The sequence below is a fragment of the Euprymna scolopes genome, chromosome 21, assembly GCF_053919585.1.
Source record: "Euprymna scolopes isolate OS-2025 chromosome 21, ASM5391958v1, whole genome shotgun sequence".
Lineage (NCBI taxonomy): Eukaryota > Metazoa > Mollusca > Cephalopoda > Sepiida > Sepiolidae > Euprymna > Euprymna scolopes.
The window spans coordinates 40,351,744-40,377,457 of record NC_136502.1 but is presented as its reverse complement, the minus strand read 5'-3'; the positions used below and the strand labels follow the sequence as shown (position 1 = coordinate 40,377,457).

Sequence of the window (25,714 nt, the reverse complement as noted above, 5' to 3'; positions counted from 1 at the left end):
TAAGTTTTTTGACCCAAGGAATTCAAAATTGGCATCAGATTTTTTCAAAAATGCAGCCTTATAGAGATATTAAGGTTTTTTTTGATTTTTTTTCACATGTGCTCCAAAATTAAATAAAAAAAAATTTAAAAAAAGGGTGTGGCTGGCATGGTAACGCATTACTTTTTTCATATATTATTTTTAGATACAATAAATTGTTTCTAGACCAAAAATGGTTAAAAGTTCTTGTTTCGTTCACTCACAGTTTCTGTTGAAAGTTGGGTATATTTTTGATGATAATGAAAAATATTCCCTCCCCCTATTGTATGTGATAATCAATTTAGACGTGTGTTAAACTTATGTTACACCTTAATATTGGAATAAATTTTGGAGTAAGCCAGATGCTAAAAATAAACAGGCTCAATTCCATAAAATATTTACAATAAAAGTAGTATTCACAAAGGCTTTCTCCATATATTTATCTTGCACATTAAATTGTGTCTCCACCAAAAAATGGTTAAAAGTTCTTGTTTTGTTCACTCACATTGTTTGTTGAAACTAAAAACTTTTTCAAAAGTCTAGAGACCATTCAAAAACTATGTACACTCATTTTCTGTCTTTTTACTCCTACTCTTGTTCCATTTTCTTATACAAAACATGGGAATTTTGATAAGGGCTGTTTGTTTTAGCTAGGCTCCTCTTTGAGTGAACATACTTTTTCATACACAAAAATGAACTATTCCCTGAGAAGTACCTTCATAGGAAGCAACCAGTTTCGATCTGTATGGGGTTAAGTCAGGGGAGTGACCATTCGTGCCAAATTCCATAAATTTCATCTTCAAACAGGCGTCCATTAAAAATGTTGAATATGTAAAAAATTGGTGAAAATATGTAAAAAGATAAAACAGTTGCAGTGAAATGCTATTCAGAAAATAATGGATTTCACAACTAAAGTCAGCATTCAACATTTACTTATATTGCTGTGTTCTTTATGCCAGTGAAATGCAGAAATGATTTTTTTTGATATTCTTGGTCAGTTATTGTGCATGTCCTTCGGTACATGTTGGGGATACAACACAAAGAATTTTCTTGATGGGAACAAACCATGTATCATCGATCTGCAGCCAACTACATGTCTTGCGTCATCCATGGAAATGCACGAACTTGACAGTTACATCACCTTCCTCTGTATTTATTTTATTCAGGATACCAACCCACCAGAAAGCGTCATAAATACAGGTTATATATTGGATTGGTGTGATGTCAGAGATATAAAGAATTGATGGCAAGTTAGTCATGAATATCAATATATAGTTTATCCACACTGGACAACTTATGGCCAATTTGTGATGTTGACAATGGTACAAAAAGGTGACTAGCTCTGGTTCCTGGCACTGGAAAACCTTGCTTCAAGCAAATTTCTCACTTTCTTCATGGTTTCTTTACTGATCGCAAATAAACGGATGGCAGACATATGGTAGATAGCAAGCATGGCTTTATAATCAAAGATTTAATAATTAAGAGGGCATTGGAGTGACCGCTTAGCCACATGGCATTTTACTGAACCATCAATTTCATCACAAGGGGATTTTCCATGACTGGTGGTGAAGAAAACCCACTCACCTTCAATACCAAAGTCCTCCTTATGCAAACATAAATTGATGAAATTCTTGAAGTTTTTATACTGAGCCCTGCAGCCATCATTTGTTCACATGCGGGAATAAGGTTTGGATTAAGTGAACAGTCAGTGTCTGAGTTTGATACACAAATGCAATGTCATGGGTTTTGTCATCGGAAATAAAACGCAATGAAATGTGCTTTGGCTGCTGATCAGAATCTCAGTAGTAAATCACTACTGAGTGCAGGGTACAATATTTCTTGCTCCAATGATAACTTTGAATTTTGTCTTGTATTAAAAATTGAAAGTTTTCTGCAAAGTCTTCCAGAACAAGGACCTCATTGGAACAAAGATTTTATTTCTTTTGATTCAAGTATCTGGCTTGACATTTTGTTAGATATGAGTGTTTAGTAAGATTATCAATGGTGTCAATCAACAGATCTTTATATTCTGCGTATGTTAATGTTGCGTGGCCAGTTGTGTCCCATTGACTAAAATGAAACTGATCATTGGGGTTCATATCATACAACTCCTCATCCAAGAATTTCTGCAATGCTACTCTACCAGGGCAATTTTCAGAGTGATGCATCATACACTCTTTGTTAGAAGAATCATAAACTAACTTTGAAATCAAATCTTTCTAAGTGATGTTCCACTTCATGGCATCAACCAGAAGTTTTGCATTCTGATGTATGTCACAGAACAGAATGTATAGATCCAACTAAAACACACCACTTACAGCATACAATTCATGCAAATTACACATTATCAAGCGTTTTGTTTGCAAACACCCTTTGCTATACTAACAAGGTCCTTTTTGCTTGGTATTTCGCAGCTGTATTTATCGTTCTCATACATTTGTATTATCACGTTGACTGTCTCCGGGAAAATCGAGTTAGATTTTGACAAAATACTATTTGTCAGTTCTCTGGCAGTTCGAACAACATACTCAGATACCTTGAAGAATTTGGAGCTGTATTCACGAGACCAGAAATCAGAAGCAAGTGTCATGATTTGGATTTGATCAAGAGTTGAAGCACTTTTTAACTTCTCTTTTATCAGATAATGTAATCGATCCAGTTCTGCTGCTTTTTCTTTGATGTCTGTTTCATTGGGCATTAATTCTGCACAGTCAGTTCACCAACGCCAACTTTATCACGATGGACATGTCACTTTTGAATGTTTCAACTGTTTGTTCTAACTTCTTTTTAACGCTATGAACATGGTTATGAGAAGCAACACTGTGCAGAACTACAGGGGAAACATCCATGGATACCAGTCTCGCATTCAAGATTTTTTTGTGAAGTTTTCACAGAACTCACAGGTTCGTAGTCTGGATCCATTGTGTCATCAACTGCCAGATTCATATATTTCTTTGTGCACTGATAACAAAGAAAGTGACCTGGTGTTACATTATACCCCTCTTGCCTCCAGATCTTTTGCCATCTGCAAAGATATCAGCCATTCACCTTTGATCTCTTGTGTTGTAAAAATCCACTACAACACTTTGTGGTCTTTGCTTCATCACAAACAATATTTTGGAAATATTGTTTGTGATGAAGCAAATGGTTGATAATTCACCTTCATTTTTTTTTTTTTTCAGTCCAACTCTCTACAACAATGTCTCAACAATTCCAGTTTTCTGAAGAACATTAAAAAAGAAAATTAGAACCTAGTTGCACTACATTTTGCTTACATGCTTTTTTATAAGAAACATGAGTTGGCCTTCTAGTACAAGAAGTTTCTTAATTTTTGATACATAGTTCCAAAAATGTCTTAATTAGTTTCTTAATCATTCATTTGTCAAGTACTCTGGAAATGTACTTTAAGGATATTTGTAAGATATTTTGTAAGGTAAACATAGTGCAGGTGTGCATATTTGGGGCTTTCTAGTACAAATATACCATTTTCACTTTTTTCACGGGAGCCAATAAGGTAACGTAGGATTTGTTTCTTAACCCTCGCAAAACCATGGGTTTTTTCCGGAGTGTAGTGGACTAGGGGGGATCAACTTGACCCAGAATTTAAAAATGTGTATAAACCACACGAAACACAAGAAATTGAAACAATTTTATATCTTTGTGTTCCTTAGTCTTCTTAGATTAGATATCAACAAAAATTAGCCGTGCTTTGCATTTTGTTGATGTGCAATGATTTCAAGAAGTGTGGTTGAAAGAAATCTTGTGATTTTTTTTTTTTTTTTTTTTTTTTTTTTTTTTTTTTTTTTTTTTAGAAAAATGTTGATTTTCAGGAAAACCAATTTTTTTTCGTCAAGTTTTGCTGCTATAATCAACATATTATGTTTTCAGATAGATTCCACATAGTTTGGAGTATCCCATCATTTAAAGCAATAAAATTTTGTATTTTGATCATTTTAGGTCACTTTTTTTTTATTTTGAAATTTCTGAAAAATTTGATAGGGGTTACTCTCAAGGACACCCCTGGAGAAAAATTATTTTGTAAATTTGATTTTTTTTCACACCTTATGATGGGTTAGAAATTTATATAGAAAATCAGAGCGAAAAAAAATCACGTTTTCAGGAAAATATAAAGAAAAGTTCAAAAAGTTGCGTCAAAATGACCCCCCCCCCCCTAGTTTTTGAGGGTTAGAAGTTTCTTAATCAAAATTGTTGGCTTGAGGTAGTACTAAAAGTTTAAGATTTTTACCATCCTATTACTTTTTTCTTATAAAACGGATTCTTATAAAAAAAGCATACTTTTATCTGGCTTCTTGGTGTTTCCAACCCTCATCAATCTTGAAGACGGCTAGGTCGTTGAAATTGTTACCAGAACTTAATTTGTTTAGTATCTGGCTTACTCCAAAATTTATTCCAAAATTAAGATGTAACATAAGTTTAACACACGTCTAAATTGATTATCACATACAATAGGGGGAGGGAATATTTTTCATTATCGTCAAAAATATACCCGACTTTCAACAGAAAATGTGATTGAACGAAACAAGAACCATTTTTGGTCCAAAGACAATTTATTGTGTCTAAAAAAATATATGAAAAAAGTAATGCGTTACCATGCCAGCCACACCCCTTTTTTTTATTTAATTTTGGAGCACATGTGGAAAAATCAAAAACCCTTAATATCTCTATAAGGCTTCATTTTTGACAAAATCTGATGCCATTTTTGGATTCCTTGAGTCAAAAATCTTAACTGTGTGAATTTTTTGAGCCATACGATCTTCTAATCAGAAAATATTCAAAGAAATGACATCGCAAAATTGTCGCCCAGGCGTCATATTATGTGACTAACGGCAAAACAAAAAATGCTCTAAATCGGGAACCGCTTGGAGTTATGTGCTCAATTTTTCAGGATTCCTTAGTTCCTATACTGTCTATCTGCAGTGCAAACTACAGTGGGGATATGGGTTTCAAAATCCCATGTTTCTGGATACGGAATGACCCTTACCAAAATAAGTTGAGTTTGTATTAAATAACTGAAAAGGGTCGATATGCCATTTAAAAAAAAAAAAAGATCAATCTTCTATCTATTTTCTGTTGGCGTTATCTGGATTTAATTTTGTGTCTACAGATGGTCTGAAGTCTTCAACATCTGCTGAACAACCTGAATTAACAAACAAGGAAAAACTAGCACAAGTGGAAAAGGAAGAAGAAGAATTCAACCGGCAATACATTGAATGGAAGAAACAATACGATGATTGGCGTCTACAAAATAGAGGTAAACATTACCTACTTTTTGCTGTTGTAAATCGTCATCATTTTTTGTTTAACGTCCGTTTTCCAAGCTGGCTTATGCTGAACAGCTTATAGAAATAGACCTTCAAACTAACTCTGGCCAGGTTTTTCCCCTATCCCTCAGATCCATCCTTATCACTTGATGTTTTCCATGACCTTCTCCTGTGAACTGAATCTGCTACATCAACTGATCTACATCTGCTAAGACAGTAATTGTAATCATGGTGTTTGGTTTAATGTCTGTTTTATATATACTGGCATGTGTTGGACTGCTTTTAGAAATTGACTTCCAAACTTATCTATCTCTGACCAGGTCTTTATGTATCCCTCTTTCTCTCAAATCAAGGAGGAAGAATTGTTGTTTCCGGAGTCAGAATCTATCTATCTATTGTTGGCTGAATATAAACCTTGGAGTCATTTTTTTTTTTTTTTTCTTGGCTCCTTACATCAAGTACCTTCATGCTTTGTGTGGAGCGATTTCCATAAAATATTCTAATCTGTTATAATGGAATAGCCTACACCTGCCTTATTTTTGGGGGACTTAATGGTGTACTCGTGGATCTCTTTTCCTCTTAATTAAATTTATGTTTCTTGATATTAATCTATATACCTACAAAATTTATAATACTAACAGTTAATTTTAAAAGAAAACTGAACCCATATTAATGTTTTATGGACCATTGGGGTCCGAGTTGAGAACCATTGATCAACAAATGTTTTGCTTAGGAAATTATTAGTCCCTTACTAGCATTACAAGCATATGCTGCGTTTTTGTGGACATCGGCAATATTACATACCTAATGTGCTTCAACAAGCCATATCTTTTTTATTTGTGGGTCAATTTTTAAAAGAATTACATTAATGGAAAGAGAATAGAATAAGCATTCCAATGATGTTAATTTATTTTTCTTTTATGCATTCAATGTTTTTATGCTCCAAGTTAAAAATGAAAAAATGGTAAAAAAATGACTACAGCAAAAAGAGAAACTGTTTTTTTCAATGTTTACATTTCATACGTTACGTTTGGATACATATGCACGGGATCAAATTTGATTGGATATGGCTGAAGTTTTACAGGCTATATAAACCTAGAAGTCCATCTCTACTGGACTTTGATTTATATTTTTATGACCACAGGAAGCAAAGTTACGACCAAGCAAAGTTGACAAAGAATATTTCAAAATTGATGAGATAAATTGGTTATATATCATCAATTTTCATATAGATAATAGTTTCAGAATTATTTTCATTTATAATATGTAAATATTTGATAATTATTAATTGTGCGGAAATTTCTTGAAAATGTTATCTTCTAAAGAAATTAAAATCCATTTAACGGGAAAACGGCTCACTATTCACTAATGCGCTGAGCTGCCTAAAGTATTCTCTTAAAAATAGAAAACTGTTTTTCTGCTTTTGTTTTACTAGACTAGTCATTTTTTATTCTGTGTCAATTTAAAAAAATTATTTTCAAGTTTTTCAAATTTTTTTTCCAAACAATACTGAACCAAAACTATTTTGTTATTTTTAATGCTTTTAGTACAATGCATTAAAAGCATTAAAAAACAACAAAATGTGCTAAGTACATGCGTTTCTGTTATGATATTTATAACTTCTTACTTGTAATTAAAGTAGAATTGTGTTTCTTAGTAGTAAAAAAACAAAAATATATAACAAATAAAAGGTACTTGTGCACTTATGCTACCATGCTGAAATAATAACATTATTATTTAGAAACCCATTCTTTACATAGGAGGGAAGGGTGTTTTGTTAACTATTCTGTACTTTCACCTTACAATTAAATAAAAAAAAAATTGTGAAATTTGAATTTAACTTGAAAATACTATTTGAAAAAATAGCATGGTAACATAAGTGCATAAGCACCCAAATAAATATTTCCAAAGGCAATATAAGTTACTCTTCAACCTAGTTGGATAAGTTTTTAGTGTATTTATTTAATGTAAAATGTTTGTTTATTTCTAAAATTAGTGTTGAGCGTTACACAAGCACAAAAATAGCCACGTGATATGTTGTGTCTTTGAAATCTCACAACGACTTAAAAATATACAAAATACTGTTAGAAACCCAACCAATAAATGTCCTCGTGACATTTATTGGGTGGGTTTCTAATAGTATTTTGCATAATTTTTTTATTTTTAACTCATTGTCAAGAACATTTTTTTCGAATCTGTAAAAAAAACATTTTTTCTTTTTTTAACTGAGGATATCTAAATAATAATATTAACAATAATAATAACAATAAGATTAATAATAGTAATTAGGCGGTTTGATAAAGAATTTCATTGTGATGCATTTTGTAAATTTTTACCTTGTTTCCACCTTAACATTTTTCTTAAAAATGACTATCTCTTAATGTTTTCGAGTATGCTGAAAACGAATATCGCATTTAAGTTTTCTGCAAATAAGTAGCAATGACATTTCTTATGTTATTGCTGATGGCCATCTTGGTACGCGCATTTGCGCATAGTTTCTCCAGGTTGCGCTCACGCATATCCTAAAACCTAAAAAAATAATCATTTTAAATGTTAAGATGGAAACAAGGTAAAAAAATTACCGTTTTATTTCTTTGTTTACATAGTTGAATTTTCAATAGAATAACAGAATAGAAATAACAAAAATTGCCATCAACTGGTGAATATATAGTTGTTGCTTGTCAGGATTCCTGGTATCCTGGTACTGTGAGAGCTACATCAAGGATTCACATAGAGTACGATTTATGTTCGCATCTCAGAAAATAGGGGTATATTTTGGACCAGATAGAGAGGATTTACAAAATTGAAAATTGGACTGGTCTTAAAATGCATAAGTTCTGGTCGACTATGAGAATTTCCATCTTTTACAGAAATCCAAAATCTATATGAAAAGTTTTCTGAGATTAATTCATATCTACTCAATTTTTTTCTTTTCTTTGAGGGGAGTAGTAAATACTGGCCATACATGCTCTTTAGGCATTCAATAGCTACATCCAAGATTAAGCTCTCCTTTGGTGGGGAGGCAGGTAAATACCTACTCTCAATAAAGCTATATATAAATACCACTATAATACTTAGTTTTGTTTATGAATAGACACCCACTGTATGATACCATGCGCCAGTTTAAAAAAATTGAAATTTGTACATCTTAATTTCTAATTAATGGCTTATGGTAAAAAGATACATCAAATTTGACTGCATAATCAGAAAGAGCACACAATTTTACATAAGAGTACCAAGTTTCATGAGAATAGCTTGAAAAATAAATAAATGGTGACGAAATTACTAAATTTCTTGAAATGCTGAGGTCCGTAATTTAGCCCACTTTTTCTAAAGAAAACTGTCCACGGAAAAGCCTAAATTTTGGCACTTAAAATTCTCATAACTTTTGAACTAGTAATGATATTTGCATAATTCAAACGGTTTTAAGCGTCTTTTACATAGTCCTTTTTGTGCAAGTTAATAAAATAACAATTATCTAAAAAGAAAAAATCAACTTGTAATGCTACCATTATTGTACTGACCTTGCTCTTTCAACTGTTCTACATCTACTAAACCAAGAATTCACATCCATATTTTCGAACAGAGTCTCCTGTTCTACACGTATCCATCTCTCTTTATTGTCCAGATTTAATTTTCTGAGGTCATCAGATCTAAGCCTGTCTTGAAGACTCGCATGCCACATCCATTGCATCATTTTCATATCATGAACAATTGAAATTTCAAACATTTGTTCTTAGAATCTGTGGCTGGTGAATTAATCTGTAATACTTAGTGTGGTATTAGACGGACAATGCTAGCTTTCTCTAAAGGAGGAAGTTTATAGGGAATATCAAATTCACAAATGGTCCGCAGACGTATGTATATCTCAGTCATGGGAAGATGACATAGTGTCTAGTATTCCCAAATGGTTATCAATTTGGTACTGACCATCACTTTAGTTATCTAATGAGAACTGGTATGTCATTGCAATTATGTAAGTAAATGTATGTTTCTATAGTATTAATGCAATATGTCCGACATGAAAATAAGAAGTCAGATAAGCATAGATGAAGTGTAGGAAAAGTACCACCTGTGATATTTATCCTGAGGCAAATGCCAGAAAAGTATGTTGATGAGAAGAAAAACCTGTAATATGCTTTTGTGGATCTGGTGAAAACTTTTCGCATAGTATCAAAAAATGTTGTCTGTTGCGCTTTACATAAACTAGGGGCAAATCCGTGATTGATGAATGTTTGAAAAACATATTTGAACTAACAGTACATTTAGTGACAGCTTTGATGCTAAAATAGTATTCCATATGGACTCTGTTGCTTTTCATTTGTGTCTTAGAAACATTGTCCAGGGAGTTTCATACAGGTTATATATGGAGATGCGGTTTGCTGATGATTTAGTACTTGCCTGTGAAACAATGGACAACATGGTTAAATATTTGGAGAAATGCTACGGAAAGTGAAGGTTTGAAAGTGAACGTTACTAAACTCAAAGTGATGATCAATGACTGTGATGTTGGAAAATTCCCAAGAGGAGGAACTTTCCCCTGTTTAGTTTGCAAAGAATCAGGGCTTCATTTCAATTTTTTAACACAGGAAATGCAGTGGAATTACTGGCTGCTTTTTTTTTTTTTTTTTTTTTTTTTTACTCTCACCTCGGACAAGGCATATTGCCACTCAGACATAAGAGGCTAATATTTGGCACCATGTCTTCAGAGGAATGTGTGTGACATGAGCGAGATGTCTGTTCACATTACATTTAAACTTTTGCCTATTAGTACAATTAGAGAAAGAGGGAGGAAATTCTAAAATCTAGCAGTCTGAAGGAGGAAGCTATTATAGAAGGCTTTCAAGCATCTAGGGATATCTTCAGTGAAGGCGTGGGATTTTGCTGCTAGGCATGTTTTTCGGGGTTATATGCATTGAGAGGGCACAAGTGCTACAAGTTCATCAAAGCACATTCCATTAAAGTATTTGTAAAACAGGCACGGGGATGTAACATAGTGGTGATGGGACAGGGGTTGGAGCTTGGCCGATTCTGTTGGAGACTCTTTTTTGAGCATGTGTAAGAGAGAATGAGTTTGTATACAAGAGGTGCAAGACAATGGAAATAAATGAGAACTCATTAAGATGATAAAGAATGACTTCCATCTAAGCCCCCCCCCCACCCACAGCAATAGCATGTACACTCAGTGTCTTTCTATTAATTTTGACTTTCTTAGTTAAACTGAGTTGTTTAAACCCCATGTTAGAAAATTTATCTCAATTTCAGAGTTTCTTCGTCATTGGCTACTTGTATAAGTGATCAACTGTAATAGTCAGTTAACATGCTTCCTAACTTCCAGTGGTTCTGCTACCGGAAGTGGTGACAAGGCAAATCAGTTCCTTCACTTTTATTGTTCTTCAGTATTTCTATTGTGAAGCGATTTATTGAAATAAAATATAAGAAAAGGACATTAGGAACTGCTAGAAAGACCTTATCCTGCCTTGACAGAGTTCAAAATAGACTTCGTAGCCTAGTGGGAGATGTCCTTTTCTCTTCCAATCTATGCCCCCCCCCTCACCAAACTTTCCCGAAAAACACTCGTCTAGCTGAAAACACTATCAATAATTTCCCCCACTCTATCCGTGCCTAAACCTAAACATAAATTCCATGAACAAAGCTTCTTTCTTAGAACTGCACATTCTCTTCCATTTGCCTGCTTTCTGGCTGACTATAATATGGTCGTCTTCAAGTCCAACATAAACACGTTCTTGATGAACCATTCCTCTTAAGTAATCCAATTTATCAAATTTCCACTCATCATTGTCCCATTAACCACTGTACACTTATTAACCCTTATCCTCGAGTGGTCTCTGGGCCTTGATAAGTGATGACTCCTTTGTAAAAAAAAAAAAAAAAACTAAAAATAACACAGTCTTTATTTGAACTTTTAATAACAAAATTAAAAAAATAAAAGTTTTTATTTTATTTTAAATTTTATAAGAAATATATGTTTATGAAGTTATAAAATAAATGTTTTCTTTTTTTTTTAATTTTAAAAATAGTTTTTTATCTGAATAATAAATATATGTTAATGAAAATATAACAATATCAGAAAAAAGTAATAAAAAAAAAAAAAAAGAATACATGGACAGGAGAAATATAGGTGTGAGAGAAGAAATCAAAGGAACTGATTTGCCTTGCCACCGCTTCCGGTAGCGCTACGCCGGAAGTTAGGAAGTACGTTGACTAACTATAACCTGATCATCTTGATAAATTAAGTGCATATGTACCAAGCTATTCTTTTCATCCCTAAAACCCTGTAGATAACTCGGGGTGATAGTAATCTATTTGTTAATGTTGAATGTAATTATTTGTCTTTGTCATGCAGGTCATCCAGATCGAGAACAATTCAAGCAATATGAAATGCAGTTTACAGAAATTGAGGCGAAAATGTCCGAAAAGAGAGAAGACATAATTCGTCGGAAGAGACTACTTAAGGGTGAATATGTACCCGATTCAGGTGACCCTTATACAATGGTGGGCAAGTGTGGTGGTAGAATGTCGGACTCTGCTCGTGGACAACATGGCATGTCCGCTCAGATTTCACAATTTAGTAATCAAGACAAATTTGGAGGCGGGGGAGGAGGAGGACCTCAGGGGAAGCTTCCGGAGGAAAAAAATAATTCTAGACTGGACACGCACGGAAAAATTGGATCTTCTCTGGGGGGTATACAACAACGACTCTCGAAACTTGCAGAGATGGGACCTGGAGAGGACGCTAAGAATATGGCCTTAGAATCCACTGAATCTGCCTCTTTTCAAAAGGATCTAAATAGCAAGAAGGAAGAAAATGACCCCTTTTTAAAAGGCAACTCTAGTCAAGATAATGAGTCTCTTGAACCCTTTTCAGGTGGAACCGGGAGCAAACCATTTGCAGGACCTATGGGAGGGAGGTTTGATCGTAACAGGAACAGATTTGATGGCTCTTCACAAGGGCCAACTTATCAAGGAGGACAGTTTGCATCTTCTGGTCCTGGGGTTCAAGGTGAAGGACCTGTCCAGGAGGGTAAAGGTTCACGAGTTGGTGCAGAATCTGAATTTAGAGATTCTGATATGCGCTCTCAAGGATCAAATCAGGGTCCGATGCGTGGACCAAGATTTAATGGCCCTTGGGGAGGGCCAGAATTTGGTCAAAATCTTCATGGTGGTCCAGGTTTTAATCAGGGTTCTTTTCAAGGTCCTGGTTTTAACCAGAATATTCGAGGTTTTAACCAATATAGGCGTGGAGGCGGGGATTCAGGATCCAGGGGGTTAGGTAATCGTGGGGTACCAATGCAGCGAATGGGTGGCCCTTTGCATCATGATGGACAGTTTTCTCGGTTTGCAGGTCATGGTGGAATGGGCATGAGCCCTGCGGAAAACAGTCAACAAATGTCAGAAAGAAATCAGTAAGTGAATAACATTTTTTTAAATTTTGTCGAATGAGTAAATTTCACTCGTCCTCATTTTGTAGATTTGATGAAAGGAAATGCCAATAAAACTTCTCTCTCGGGTTTAAATGTTATGCAACTAATAAAGTCACACTTCTTGTAATAATCTTAATTAAATAGAAGAACTGTCAATGCAAATTCAGAGTGGAACCTAATCAAAAAATACAGAAAAATCTATACAGTGTATGTACCCGTCATGGAACGAAATTGTCGTATTCCAAAAATTATGTAAATTGATCAAGTAATTTATTTATTATAGAAAATCTTTAGTCTTTTTATTTGTTTTTTTTTTTAAATACAATTTTTAGCAATTTTCATAACCATTACAAGCCTGATTTCGATCTTAGGAGTTTGAATTAAGTTGTCTCCCTTTATTTATTAAGCATGGTGAATCACAACATGATGTATTGCTTCCTCATAAAATTTGATTTTCTTAGTTCAAAATTACTTGATCAGTTTATGTGATATTTGGGATGAGCTTTTCATTCTGTGTTGAGTAGGTATATCATACAGATTTTTCTTTACCTTTGTTTATTTAATTTAGTTGAACTTAATTTTTTCACCAAAATGTCTTTTTGAATAAACACTTCTTCACTCAGTTTATTATAATCTACAAATATCTAATTTAATGAAAAGTTGTTGAAAATAGACACTTTCTCTTTTAACAGTTCCTTTCGTTTATATACACACAATTGAACAGAAAAATGCATATGTCCCATTTTTCTTCAATGTAGTTTTTAAAGATTCAGGTTGCAGATGATATATATTCATCCATTAAGTATCTGTGTACCTATACAGTGCATTCAAAAACTAACCATCATTCAGTAACTAATATTCTTTTTAAATATATAACTTGTTTATATTTTTTACATAAATTTATTTATAATTTTATGAATTAATACTTTTCATATAAATTACCTCCCTTGTAAATTGATGAACATAATATTTAAGAAAGGGTTTTAATAATTTATCCTTTTTTTATGTCGTATTATTTGGATACATCGGACTACTGTTCCCATCTTGAGTTTGATTTTCACAACGTTTTGGTCGATGTAACCTCTGACCTTCTTCAGGTGTATCTTGTTGAACTCTGTAATTTGGACAGAAAATTCTGTCAAACTCTGTAATTTGGACAGAATTTTGAGTGGAACCCTTCACCCGCGTGGGTAGCGTGCTCTTGTTATAAGTAATTCACAGTTGTATATTTCGGTTACCACACTGAGGATTGAACCTTCAACCTTCAGGAGAATATCACTTTTTTTCTTTTTTTTTTTTTTTCCAAGTTCTCTAACCACTGTACCATGGATCCTTGCAGACAATTCTAGTACAAATTTTAGGAGCCTTAAACCTATTTTTATTTCTAATTGTAAATATCACTATTTATACTTATTATTACTATATATTAACATATAGCTATATATATATATTAATGTTTTTTTTTTTACTTATTACTTATATATATTATCTATTGTTTATAATTACTGGTTCCCATATTATATTAAATTCTATACTAGGTCTACTTAGTAATGAGATGAGAACAGTAGTCCGATGAATCCAAATAATACGTATAACCAATCCTCATCTCAAAAATTCAGAAACGTCCTTTTTTTTTTATTATTATTAAATCACCTAAATGAATTACTTGATATAAATAAAGCCATTGTGTGTGTGTGTGTGTGTGTGTGTGTGTGTGTGTGTGTGTATATATTGGGGAAAAAAATTACGAATGAATCACACCATCAATTTATTATAAACTGTTTAAAAATAGTTATGAAAATTAAGCATACAAATAAATGTTCTCTCTCTCTCTCTCTCTCTCTCTCTCTCTCTCTATATATATATATATATATATATATATATATATTGTATTTTAAAATTATATAAAAATTTCACATTTATTCATATAATATATATAAACCACATTTATTATTATTATATATAACAACAAGAGTATGAAATGAAGTCACAAAACTATATATTAGTGGATATAGAATAGATCATTTATTGAATAATGGAATAAACGCAAAATTTGGGGGATAGAAGGGACTCTATGGCAGGGCATTTCGAAGCCTAATGCTTCTCATCAGAAGAGTAGAGAAGGTGCTAGGTAGCATGGTGGGGATGTAGCGTCTAACGCACGGTTCATTAGGAACAAAAAAGACTAAGTGTAATTATAGAATGCTACCTAACACCTTCTCTACTCTTCTGATGAGAAGCATTAGGCTTTGAAATGCCCTGGCATAAAGAGTCCCTTCTATCCCCCCACCCAAATTTTGCTTGTATTCCATTATTCAATAAATGATCCATTCTATGTCCACCAATATATAGTTTTGTGACTTCATTTCATACTCTTGTTGTTCTATTGTATAAGCTCCAATGATAATTGTTGAGCTTGGCATTATCCAGATAAGTCTCCTCTTGTGGAATTGAACTCTCTCTTTTCCTCTTACGCATTAAGCTATATATATATATATATATATATAAGCTGCACTATATATATATATATATATATATATATATATATATATGTGTGTGTATGTTATTGTAATATAAAGCATTAGTAAATGGGGTTTATTTTTACATGTGAGTGCAGCTTGATCCAACATCCAGCCATCACCATCATCATATTTGGTTTAATATCCATTTTACATGCTGGTATGTGTTAGGCGGCTTTTTGACTTCCAAACAAGCCTATCTCTGGACAGGTTTTTATTTATACTAATTCTCTCAAATCCATTCTTATCATTTCCAACCATGTTTCCTTCTATTGCCAACTGATCTTGCTATCTCAACTGTTCTACATCTCCTAACCCAAACACTCGCATTTAGTCTTTCAACACAACCATGTCATCAAAGTTTCCTGTTGTACACACATCTCCGCATACTGTTCAGGTTTATTAGTTTTCTCTAGAATCATTAGATTTAAAGTTGTCTTTAAGATACACATTACACAGCCATCATATCGTTTGCATATAATTTCTCTCTATGCAACACATGGTCAACCCTCACTAGCCAGGTTTTACTTCCATGCATCACCAAACTGTGTACACATTACTGATAGATTCTTCCCTTGATCAACAGCGGTAATACTCTGCTAGTTAGTAATGACAGAAGTTCCCTGAACTTACTCCATCCATTCCTAACTCTTGCAATCACACTAGCACCTGCTCCATCTTGTACTCCAATCTTATCACAAAGATGTTATAATATAAACTCTTTGCTTGATACGTTTAAAAACTGCTCCGGTTCACTGTTTCTTCATTTTAGTAGCGGTAAACGAAGACAGTTCTACAAGTCCAAAAAGTGCCCTCCCTCCCTCCCTCCCTTTGTGGCACTAGAGATTAAATCCTAAACAGTCGACAACAAAATGAAAATGTGGTCAAGAAACAAATATATAGCAAATGAATGTTACCAAAGGCAAGATAAGTTACTTTTCAATCTACCTGGATAAATTTTTGGTGTTTTAACTTATTTTAAAGCGTTTATTTAGTTTAAAGCCCAAGTAGTGCCGAGTGTTATGAGTGAATCATCTTTGGAATCTTGACTATCGCTCATTAAGCAAAATGCTGATAGAAATACACTCAAAATCAGTTAATGCATTTCTGATAATTGGATGTTCCATGAAACTGCAGTAAAGTGTTACATTTAATTTAGCTTAAATTTGCAGTTTTTGAAAAAATGACAAGTGTAGACTTTCTTTTTGGTGCCACTGTGTGTGTGTGTGTGTGTATATATATATATATATATATATATATATTAGTGATGGGACGATTCCAACATTTTTCCCGATTCCGATACAATTACTGATTCTGTACTAAATTCCCGATTCCAATTCTTTATAAATCTCTAAATATATAAATCTAAAGTTTTTATCTTCCCTGATTACCGTAAAAAAAAAAACCAAACTCATTGTTAAAGATTTATATATTAAAAATAAAAGCGCACTTGTGAGAGGGGATGATCTATAGATTTTAGTTTTACAGGTAAAAACAATATTTGTTTTATTATTACTACCAGCAGTGGAAGATTTTGTTCTAAACAAAATTAAATAAAAAAGATAAAGGAATCGGTTTTGGCATCAGAAAATAGGTACAGATATTCCTGATTTTGATACCAATTCTGATATCGCCCAAAGTTCCGATTTTTCCAATTCCCGATTCCAATTAATCGTTCCAACATATATAGTAGTGATGGGACGATTCCAATATTTTTCCTGATTCTGTGCTAAATTACTGATTCCAATTCTTCATAAATCTCTAATTATTTAACTATAAGATTGTTATTTCTCCTGATTTTCGTAAAAACACATGTTAAATATGCAGATATTTTCCTAAATGTCAAAAATACGCTTGTGGAGGATGATCTATCGAGTTTAGCTTTACTGGTAATTTAAAATCAATAAATATTTATTATTTTATCATTATTAACAGCAATGGAAGATTTTGGTTTAAACAAGATCAAATTAAAAAAAGACAATTAAAAGGATTGTTTTGGCGTCGGAAAATAGGCATCAAATTTTCTGATTCCAATACCGATTCCCATATCCCCAAATCTTCTGATTTTTTCCGATTCCGATTAATCGTCCCAACATTAATATATACATCTAATCAAATAATAAATGCATGCATTCAAAAAGAAATTCTTAAAATGATGATTTAACAAAAATGATGTTCTTTAAAATATTGTAAAAAAAAAAAAAAAAAACAATAAAAAATAAATAAAATTTCCTAAATTGCACCATAAAATTGAGATTTAATATGACGTAAAATTTGGATTATTTGGACTACTATTCTCATTTTGGTTGTTATGTTCACATTTTGGTCAATGTAACTTCTGACCTTCTCAAGTACATCTTTTCATATGGAACCTGATCTCCAAAATTTCAAGGCATAATGTTGAATTTCTACTGACTCAATAGAATGCAGAAATGGAAACAAATTCTGAGAATAACATCCAAGTTGAGAAATGTAGTCCAAATAATTTTAGTAAACAATCCTCATCTCAAAAATTCTAAAAGAAAAACGGGTGTTTGTGCAGGTTAGTGATGTTTTAAACCAACACATTTCAGGTGAAAACATTATATACTTATGCATCATGTTGAAATTAGTATAAATTCCAAAAGTTACAAAAAATGATCCAATAGCTGTGCTAGATGTATTTTTAACAAAAAAATCATCCACAATTACATTTTGACATTTTGTATTTAAAAATTGCAGACTCTTAATTAAAATCAAGGAAGAGGAGTCAGTTTGTCATATAAAACTGCTAGCACAACTCTTTCGTATTAAAATCTATATAATTATAAAACTCAAATGATTTTGTAAATCGGATGTTGTAACCCAACATCCGATTGCGCATGTGTATATAAACATACACCCATAACAGCGCAAACAAATAAACACAAATCGCTGGACCGGTTTTGTTCGAACAAACGGACGTCCTTAGAAAAGCAAATATCTTAAATTTATTGAATAAAAAAACTCCAAGATATGGGAAGCAAACGCAAAACGTGATTACAAATAATACGTATAATTACCGACCTGTTTCATATATACGATATATATTATACTAATAATCAACGCGACAATAAAATGTATTGTTTTGCTGTGTATGTTTTCAGAGTCCCAATTTTTTTTCACTTTTAAATTATCCAAATAAACAATTGTTAATACTTTCTGCTTTTTTTAAATTTTTTTTTTTTTACATCGTTCATTTCCATATTATGTTTAAGTTATTTCAATGCAATTTTCTTACAAATAAATCTACTTTAACCTGTTGACAACCATAAGAGCATTTTACAACGGCAATTTACCCACCGCCTTCCTCTTTTTGTAATTTCTTCTCCATTTTTTAATACTTAATTTTTTTAGTACTGAAAAACATTCATACATTTTCTTCTAAACTACCAACATGAATAAATAACCCCGAAAATGTTTTTGTAAATTGCGTTACAAATAAATTATCAATATGACAATAAAACAGAACAACTCATAGAAATCTATCTGTATTCTTTTTTCATTTTAATATACTTTCATAGAAATGTTTCTGTTATGTCAAAAAAAAACTATTTTCTTTACGTCACAAGTGTCATGCTCATACGTTAATTCCATAGCTAATATAACATACTGACCCAACGGGTCACAGATAGTTTAGTATTTTATTAACGATCTTGATTGAGGATTTGTATCTTGCAAACGCTAGTTTTCATTATTTACTATGTGAAATATATTTATGAAATAGTAACAAATTAAATTGCCGGCATTTTCTGAATATATCAGTGAACGGAAGGTTTAATAGATAAGAATGGATTATAATCATTGACTGCTCTTTTTGACCTGGATTTTGCTCCGCAGAAGGGACAACAGTGACAAGCATGATATAGTCCCTTCTGGTTAATGATTATCTTCCTCTCATCACATATATTAATTCCATAGCTAATATAACATACTGACCTAGTATTCAATAAAATTTAATAAATTCTGTTTTACTTGTAATTATTTTTCACACGGATCATTTTTTTTTTTTTTTTATAACTTTTCGAATTTATACTTATTTTGACATAATACATAAGTATGTAATAGTGTTTTCACTTGAAATGCGTTGGTTTAAAACATCACTAATTTGCACAAGAAAAACGTATTTGAAAGAAGTTATTTTAGGAATTTACCTTTGGATCTACTTTTTTTTTTATCCATAAAAATTAAAATTTGCGTCGGTTTAGTTGATATCTAACTGTTTTCCAGCTTTGACATATGTAAAATTGTTCATTATTTGAATGCATTTTAATATGAGTGCAACACGAGTTGCAGATTTGAATCTGTGTGGATTAGACAGCAAAGACAGGATGCTTCTGAAAAATCCTCATCCTACGAAAACCACATTACAAATGAGGAAGTGAAAATCAGACGGTCATCGTGTGTGAAGATCTTTTGTAAAATGGAACGATAATATTACATGATCATCAGATCTAGCAAAGCAATCGCGCAAGGAACTGTACAAGGACGAAGAAGAAGGGGCAGACAAAGAAAGTGGTGGGAGATCAACGTCTGATAGTTGACAGGGATGATGCTGATTAGAAAAGCAGAAAATCGGGAGGGCTGAAGAAAACTGATTGCCAGATCATCTTTTGTGTCCCAACAACCATCCAGTCGGACAGATGATGATGATGATGATAATCTGTATTTGATATTTCTCTGTTGTTCTAATTGAATACCCTGATAATGCTTCTTAGAAAAACTAAACGGGGTGAAAAGTGACCATAAAGATTTGGTCAGTTTAGCAGTCATGGCATGCAAAAACGGAAACAAAAAAGTATGTGAGTGTCCCAGCATATGTGGTCTATGAAAATGCTGGAGTCATGCTGAGCTGACTAGCTTGACTTATTGAATCCCAAATATGAAATTATACGTTGTCTTCAATGTTTTCCACCTTCTTGTTGGGTCAGTTTTTACTCAATGATTTTTCTCGGCTTCTTCAGTGTCTCATCAATATATATACTTTATGACATTTAAAAAAAAAAAAAAAAAAAAAGCATTGATGAAAATGAAATCTTTTTTATCTTAAAAATTAAAAAAATTAAAAAAAAAAAGACTGCTAGTTCTTTTTTCCAATTTCAAGATGATGACTTCTGTTGAAACATTTTTTTTAATCCTGATAATTTTTTCATTTTGTATTGTTTTTTTCATTTTGTATTCTTTTTAATTGTGTCCATTGAAAAAATTTTTGTTTTATTGCTAAAACCATTTTAAAGTTGTAAAAGTATAAAAATGAACGTCTAATATTTTCTTATTGCAATTTTTTTTCTTTCCTTTCAATATTTTTTTATTTTTTTTATTTTTTAGGGATTCTAAAGAAGCTGAGAATGTTTGTCTATCTGATAAAGAAATTTCCAATAAGGTCAGTTCAATTAATATATTACAAGCAGGCATATTTGACATTACCTGACATATTATATCAAGATAATACCAATGATGAAATAAAAAAACAGATTGTATTATTTGGATTCTTCTGATTAATGTTTTCACCTTGAATGTTATTTTCACAAGGTTTCGGTCAATGTAACCTCTGACCTTCAAGTGTATCTTTTTAGACTTAAGAATCTGCATGAAATTTCTCACAGAATGCTTCATTTAATCCGTGAGGGTAGAATGCTCTTGTTCCATCAGCCATGACTGGATAGAAGACCTAAATAATTTGCAATTGTGTTTTTGATTGTCAGCCGCATTGAGAATTGAACCTTCAACCTCCAGAAGAGTAACTTGTAGTTGAATTTTGCCAAGTACTTTATCCACTATGCCATGAAATATGAAAAAAAAAAAATGCTTGAAAAATTTAGTGGAGCAATCTATCCATCTAATAATTGAGTAATTTAGAATAAATTCTTCCCAATCTAGTTATTAATTTATTTAAATATATTTCATATTTATGGTTATAATGTTTGCAAGTACAGGATTCACTCCTAAACAAATTAACCAATAAATATAAATTTTTGAACATAACTGCTAGTGGTTCAGATACAAGCTATGTTTAACTTTAAGCAAAATGATGTTGGAAGCCTTTTGTGAAAATTTAGATACCTCTGATTTTTGTGAAATTTTAATAAATAGGTATTAGGCATCAATTAATATTTTTTTTTAATTTCGTCTTCTTTGGAGTATTTGAAAGGGTTTTAGGAAGGCATAATGTGAAGTTTAACTCCTATTTAAAATCTAATAATTTAATCTGTAATTATTGGACAGCAAGATTTCTGAAATTACAATTTCGTTTTAAAATCCTTTAAGCTTTTTAAACATTTGCTAGAATCAAAATCATGTAATGGATTTATTATTCCAAATTAAAATAAGGAATCTAGACATAAGGCTTAGTATCATTATAACTTAATTATAATCTTCGTAAGGGAACAGAAAAGTGTTAGTGGGAATTAATTTTACCAATCCTAGGACGGGTATTTTTGCTTGTGTATTTTATTTAAAAGAACATCAGCAACATAGAAATTCAGAATTAAAATCTTTAAAAAAATTTCTGTGTTTGTCTTTGAAATTCTGTTGCTGTTTTTGTTCATTTCAAATATCATCACATATTTTGGGGGTCCTTAATCTTAATTCAAAAGGACTTGCATTTCTGTGCCTGTCTGTTAATTTGGTATTCTGTTGTTCTGGTAATCTTCTCAGAAACTTTTAATGTTCACTCGTTCTCTTCATTCAAATTTGTGGCCCCTACAATGTAACAACTGTAGCTTTTCTTTGTTTTGCTTTTAAACTGTATTGTTAAAATTGATTAATTTTATTTATTTAAAAAAAAATTTTTTTTCAGATCCTACCAAAAGATGGGTCTGACAATCAGGCGGGAGGAGAAGGAGGACTTAATGACACTGGAGAAAACAATAATGATTACAACTGGAAGCATCCGGACTTACCAGATGCTACTGGTGGGTTTCATGACCCTACGGAACCCTGCAACCGGGGTGGTGGTGGCGGTGGCAGCAACAATTTCAATTCGGAGCAAACATTCAACCAAAATGATAATTGGCGCCGTTTTGGTCCTCCTCCTCCTGGTAACATGAGAGGTCAAGGTGTCCGCATGAGAGGAGGACTCCAGCAACCACCACCTCCACATCGGAATTTTGAGGAGGAAAGTGGACCCTGGGGGATGCAGGGACCTCCTCCTCGTATGGGACCAGACTTTAATTTCAATATGAATCGAGGTGGTGGACCTGCTGGGCCACGGATGATGGGTGGTCCTTGTGAGATGAGGCCTGGATTCAATTCAGGTATGGGTCCTCCTGGCATGGGACCCAATCATCGTGGAATGATGAGGGGTGGTGGTGGTATGGGGATGAGGCCTCCATTCAGGTCTAATGAGATGGGTAGGCCATTTGATATGAATTTGCCTGGTAACAGATTTGATGGTGGATACCCAAGGGGTGATCCTCCTTTTGACTCTATGGGCCCTAATGAAAAAGAATCTCTGAACCAAGGAGAAGCCGGTATGATGGGTTCAAGACGAGATTTTCCACCCCAGACTGATCAGCATTCACGGTTTGGATCATATCCCCCCCCATCTCCTCATCAGCTGCAGCAGTTCTCAAGAGGCAATTGTCAACCAAACTCAATGGAAATGAATAGAGACGGAAAATGCATGCCAGTAAGTTGCCAAATTCTCTTTGATTGTTTTATAGTGATATGATTAGAGCAGGTACTAATCTGATTGCAAAAATTAAGAGTTGATGGAGTTCAGAAAACTTTTACTATTATCACCACTATTATTATTACCACTTATTAGGCATGTGTACTCAGTGTGATCACTTATGGAAGTGAGGGTTGAGAACATGCGTTGCTTGAAGAGAAATCATATGATGGATGTGTAATTTTTTTTTTTTAATCGAAATTGCTCCAGATGAATCACAAGACTCTATGGACAAATTTATCTTTAGTTGACCTTTGACAACTAAATATTTTTGTTTACTAGCCAAATAGAAAAGTTACTAGCCAAACCCATATGATTTTTAGAATATGACATTTTTGTTCTGTAATGAGTATGTACATAAAGATTTTTCTGTTTTTTTTTAATAAGTGTAATTCTAAATATAAGACAAATTTTATGTTGATACTTGAAGGTATAAACATTCTAATTTCTTCAGATATTTTTTTAAACATCCTTTGTTAAAAAAAAGAGCATATTCTATTAAACTTTTATTCATAAATAATTTAACTTTCTTTGTTTTATTTAAAAAAAAAAAAAAAAAAAGGTTGAAAAGATATTTTTCACTCAGTAGTGAGCTTTGAAAGATTGTCAATGAAAGAAATACATTTGCCAAAAGATAAGCGTTTCATTATTTCTAGTCGCCACTCTGAAAAATCACTCGCAAATACGACTGTTTCACTTGCAATGTATAGCCCTGAGTCATGAAGTCATTTAAAAAAAAATTACTACTCTAAGGTCCAAAAACTAATCAACAATAAGTGTTGGATAGATTCTGACTGATAAAACATGGCTCATGGAATATGAGGACTAACGGGCAAAAGAAAAGAAGTGAGAATTACATAAAGTCCTAACTTACATTTGATGACTTGATGATGAACGTTTTTTTTTTGTTTTTTTTTTTTAAGGAGGAGGCATGTTCATTTCCAAATCACTTGGTTGGGAAGGTCATTCCTAATTCACCTTTTTATTTTGGCCATTGGCTACTTGCATTCCTGATTTGATGACGTAGACCATTTCTGAAATAGCCTTTTCACTATTGATTCCATTATGCTGTTGGCCCTGTGCAGTTCTAATAAGTCTATCCTTCTCTTTGGGAAGGGCTTAGTTTATTGCTAATCACCTGAGGTTCCCCTACTGAGGAATGCTGACAGGGCTACTCGGACATTTTTTTTTTTTATTATTTTTTTTATTACATTTTCACCCCATACAAGGCACATCGCCACTTTGGTGTAGGGGACTACTAACAGGGGCAACAACTACTGGGGTACTATGTAGGGATTTGGGCAGCAAGATGTTAGTTCATGTTGCACTTGAACTTCTGCACGTCAGTACAGTTGGGGAAGCAGGGACCTGGAATGGAATTCCAATGTCTAGCGGTTCTAGGGAAGAAACTACTGGAGTAGGAAGATCTTTTACATCTAGGGATTTCTACAGTGTGGGGGTTGGATTTTGCAGCCTGTCGGGTCTATCGAGGGTGTTCACGTCATGGGGGCACAAGTGCTTGCAGTTCGTCAGAGCATTCACCATTATAATACTTGTAGAACAGGCAGAGGGATGCAACGTTTCGGCGATGGGACAGAGGCTGAAGCTTAGATGCCAGTTCAGGGCCTATCAGATTTGCGACTCTCTTTTGAACCTTGTCAAGGAGCAAGAGACTAGTAGCCGATGCACCAGCCCAAATATGACAGCAATACTCCATACATGGGCGAATGGTTGCCTTATAGAGGTACAGGATACTTTCGGGTGTTAGTAGTTGTCTAGCACGGTAGAGAGAGCCCACCTTCCTTGCAGCAGCCCTGGCAATGCCCTCAATGTAATTGTTCCAACTCCTGTTTCTTGTGAACGTTAGGCCAAGGAGCTTGAAAGACGTACTCTCAGATAAAGAGTCGTTGGCCATTGCTATAGGTGGTAGAGAAGGTTTCTTGTAATTATTGAATGAAACTAGTTTAGTCTTGGCGGCATTGAACGTGACCATTTTTTTGCAGGCCGAAGGGCTCTTTAGGAGTGGGGGCTTTTTAATCTCACTTGGAAGGGAGATAAATATGGGGAGGAGGTCAGATCCAAAAGTAATGTCTCTTATTTTTATTCCACCTGAATGGGTCACAGAGGATTTCAAATTGAATCTTTCTGTTGCAGATATTGATGGTGTCAGACTCTAAGAAATCAACCCCTGTCATGAGTGTGCATCAGGAGCGGAGATGCGTCATTAATATTTTGACAAAAAGTGCATTGAGAATGGTGGTGACTATGTAGAAAAATAAATTTTGGGGCACAAAAGGTCACCCGTTTTAATGGTACCACTCCCATCTTTGAGCTCTCCAATTTTTTTAGTTAAAAAAAAGAAGCTTTACTTTTGGAACAATCCTTCTATTACAAAGCACGCTCTGAATGCCTATGCAGAGCCATCGTTCATCGCTGACAAAAGTGCATGGAGAATAGTGGTGATTATGTAGAAAAAAATAAATTCTAGAGCATAACAGGTTGCTCATTTTAATGGTAGTGCTCTTGTCTTTGTAGCTCTTTAACTTTTTGAGTTAAAAATAGGCTTTACTTTTGGAACTACTCTTGTACTATCAAGGATTGCAGTAAATGATGTGTCCTTGTTGCAACGCATCATTTCCATTGTTCTTAATATCAGCAATGTCACAAAACTGCTTACTTATTTGGGCAAAATATTAAGATATTTTTTGTTAATATATTTTTTCAAACATATTTATGTTTTGTTTTTTGTTTTTTTAATGT

At 33.2% G+C, this 25,714-nt stretch overlaps 1 protein-coding gene across 3 annotated transcripts in view; it reads left to right on the top strand.

The window, feature by feature from the left end:
* LOC145242148 (uncharacterized) overlaps window positions 1-25,714 on the top strand; it is a 95,473-nt gene that overhangs the window by 22,838 nt on the left and 46,921 nt on the right. For 2 of the 3 annotated variants that reach the window (XR_013862659.1, XM_080105124.1), the window contains exons 3-6: window positions 5,144-5,290; window positions 11,668-12,727; window positions 20,611-20,665; window positions 22,082-22,912. Coding sequence is in view for 2 of the 3 variants with exons in the window: in XM_080105124.1 (XP_079961250.1) it covers window positions 5,144-5,290; window positions 11,668-12,727; window positions 20,611-20,665; window positions 22,082-22,912 (2,093 nt within the window). In the remaining variant the exon portion in view is untranslated. The remainder of the gene's footprint in view (window positions 1-5,143; window positions 5,291-11,667; window positions 12,728-20,610; window positions 20,666-22,081; window positions 22,913-25,714) is intronic. The other variant, XM_080105125.1, reaches the window with a different exon arrangement.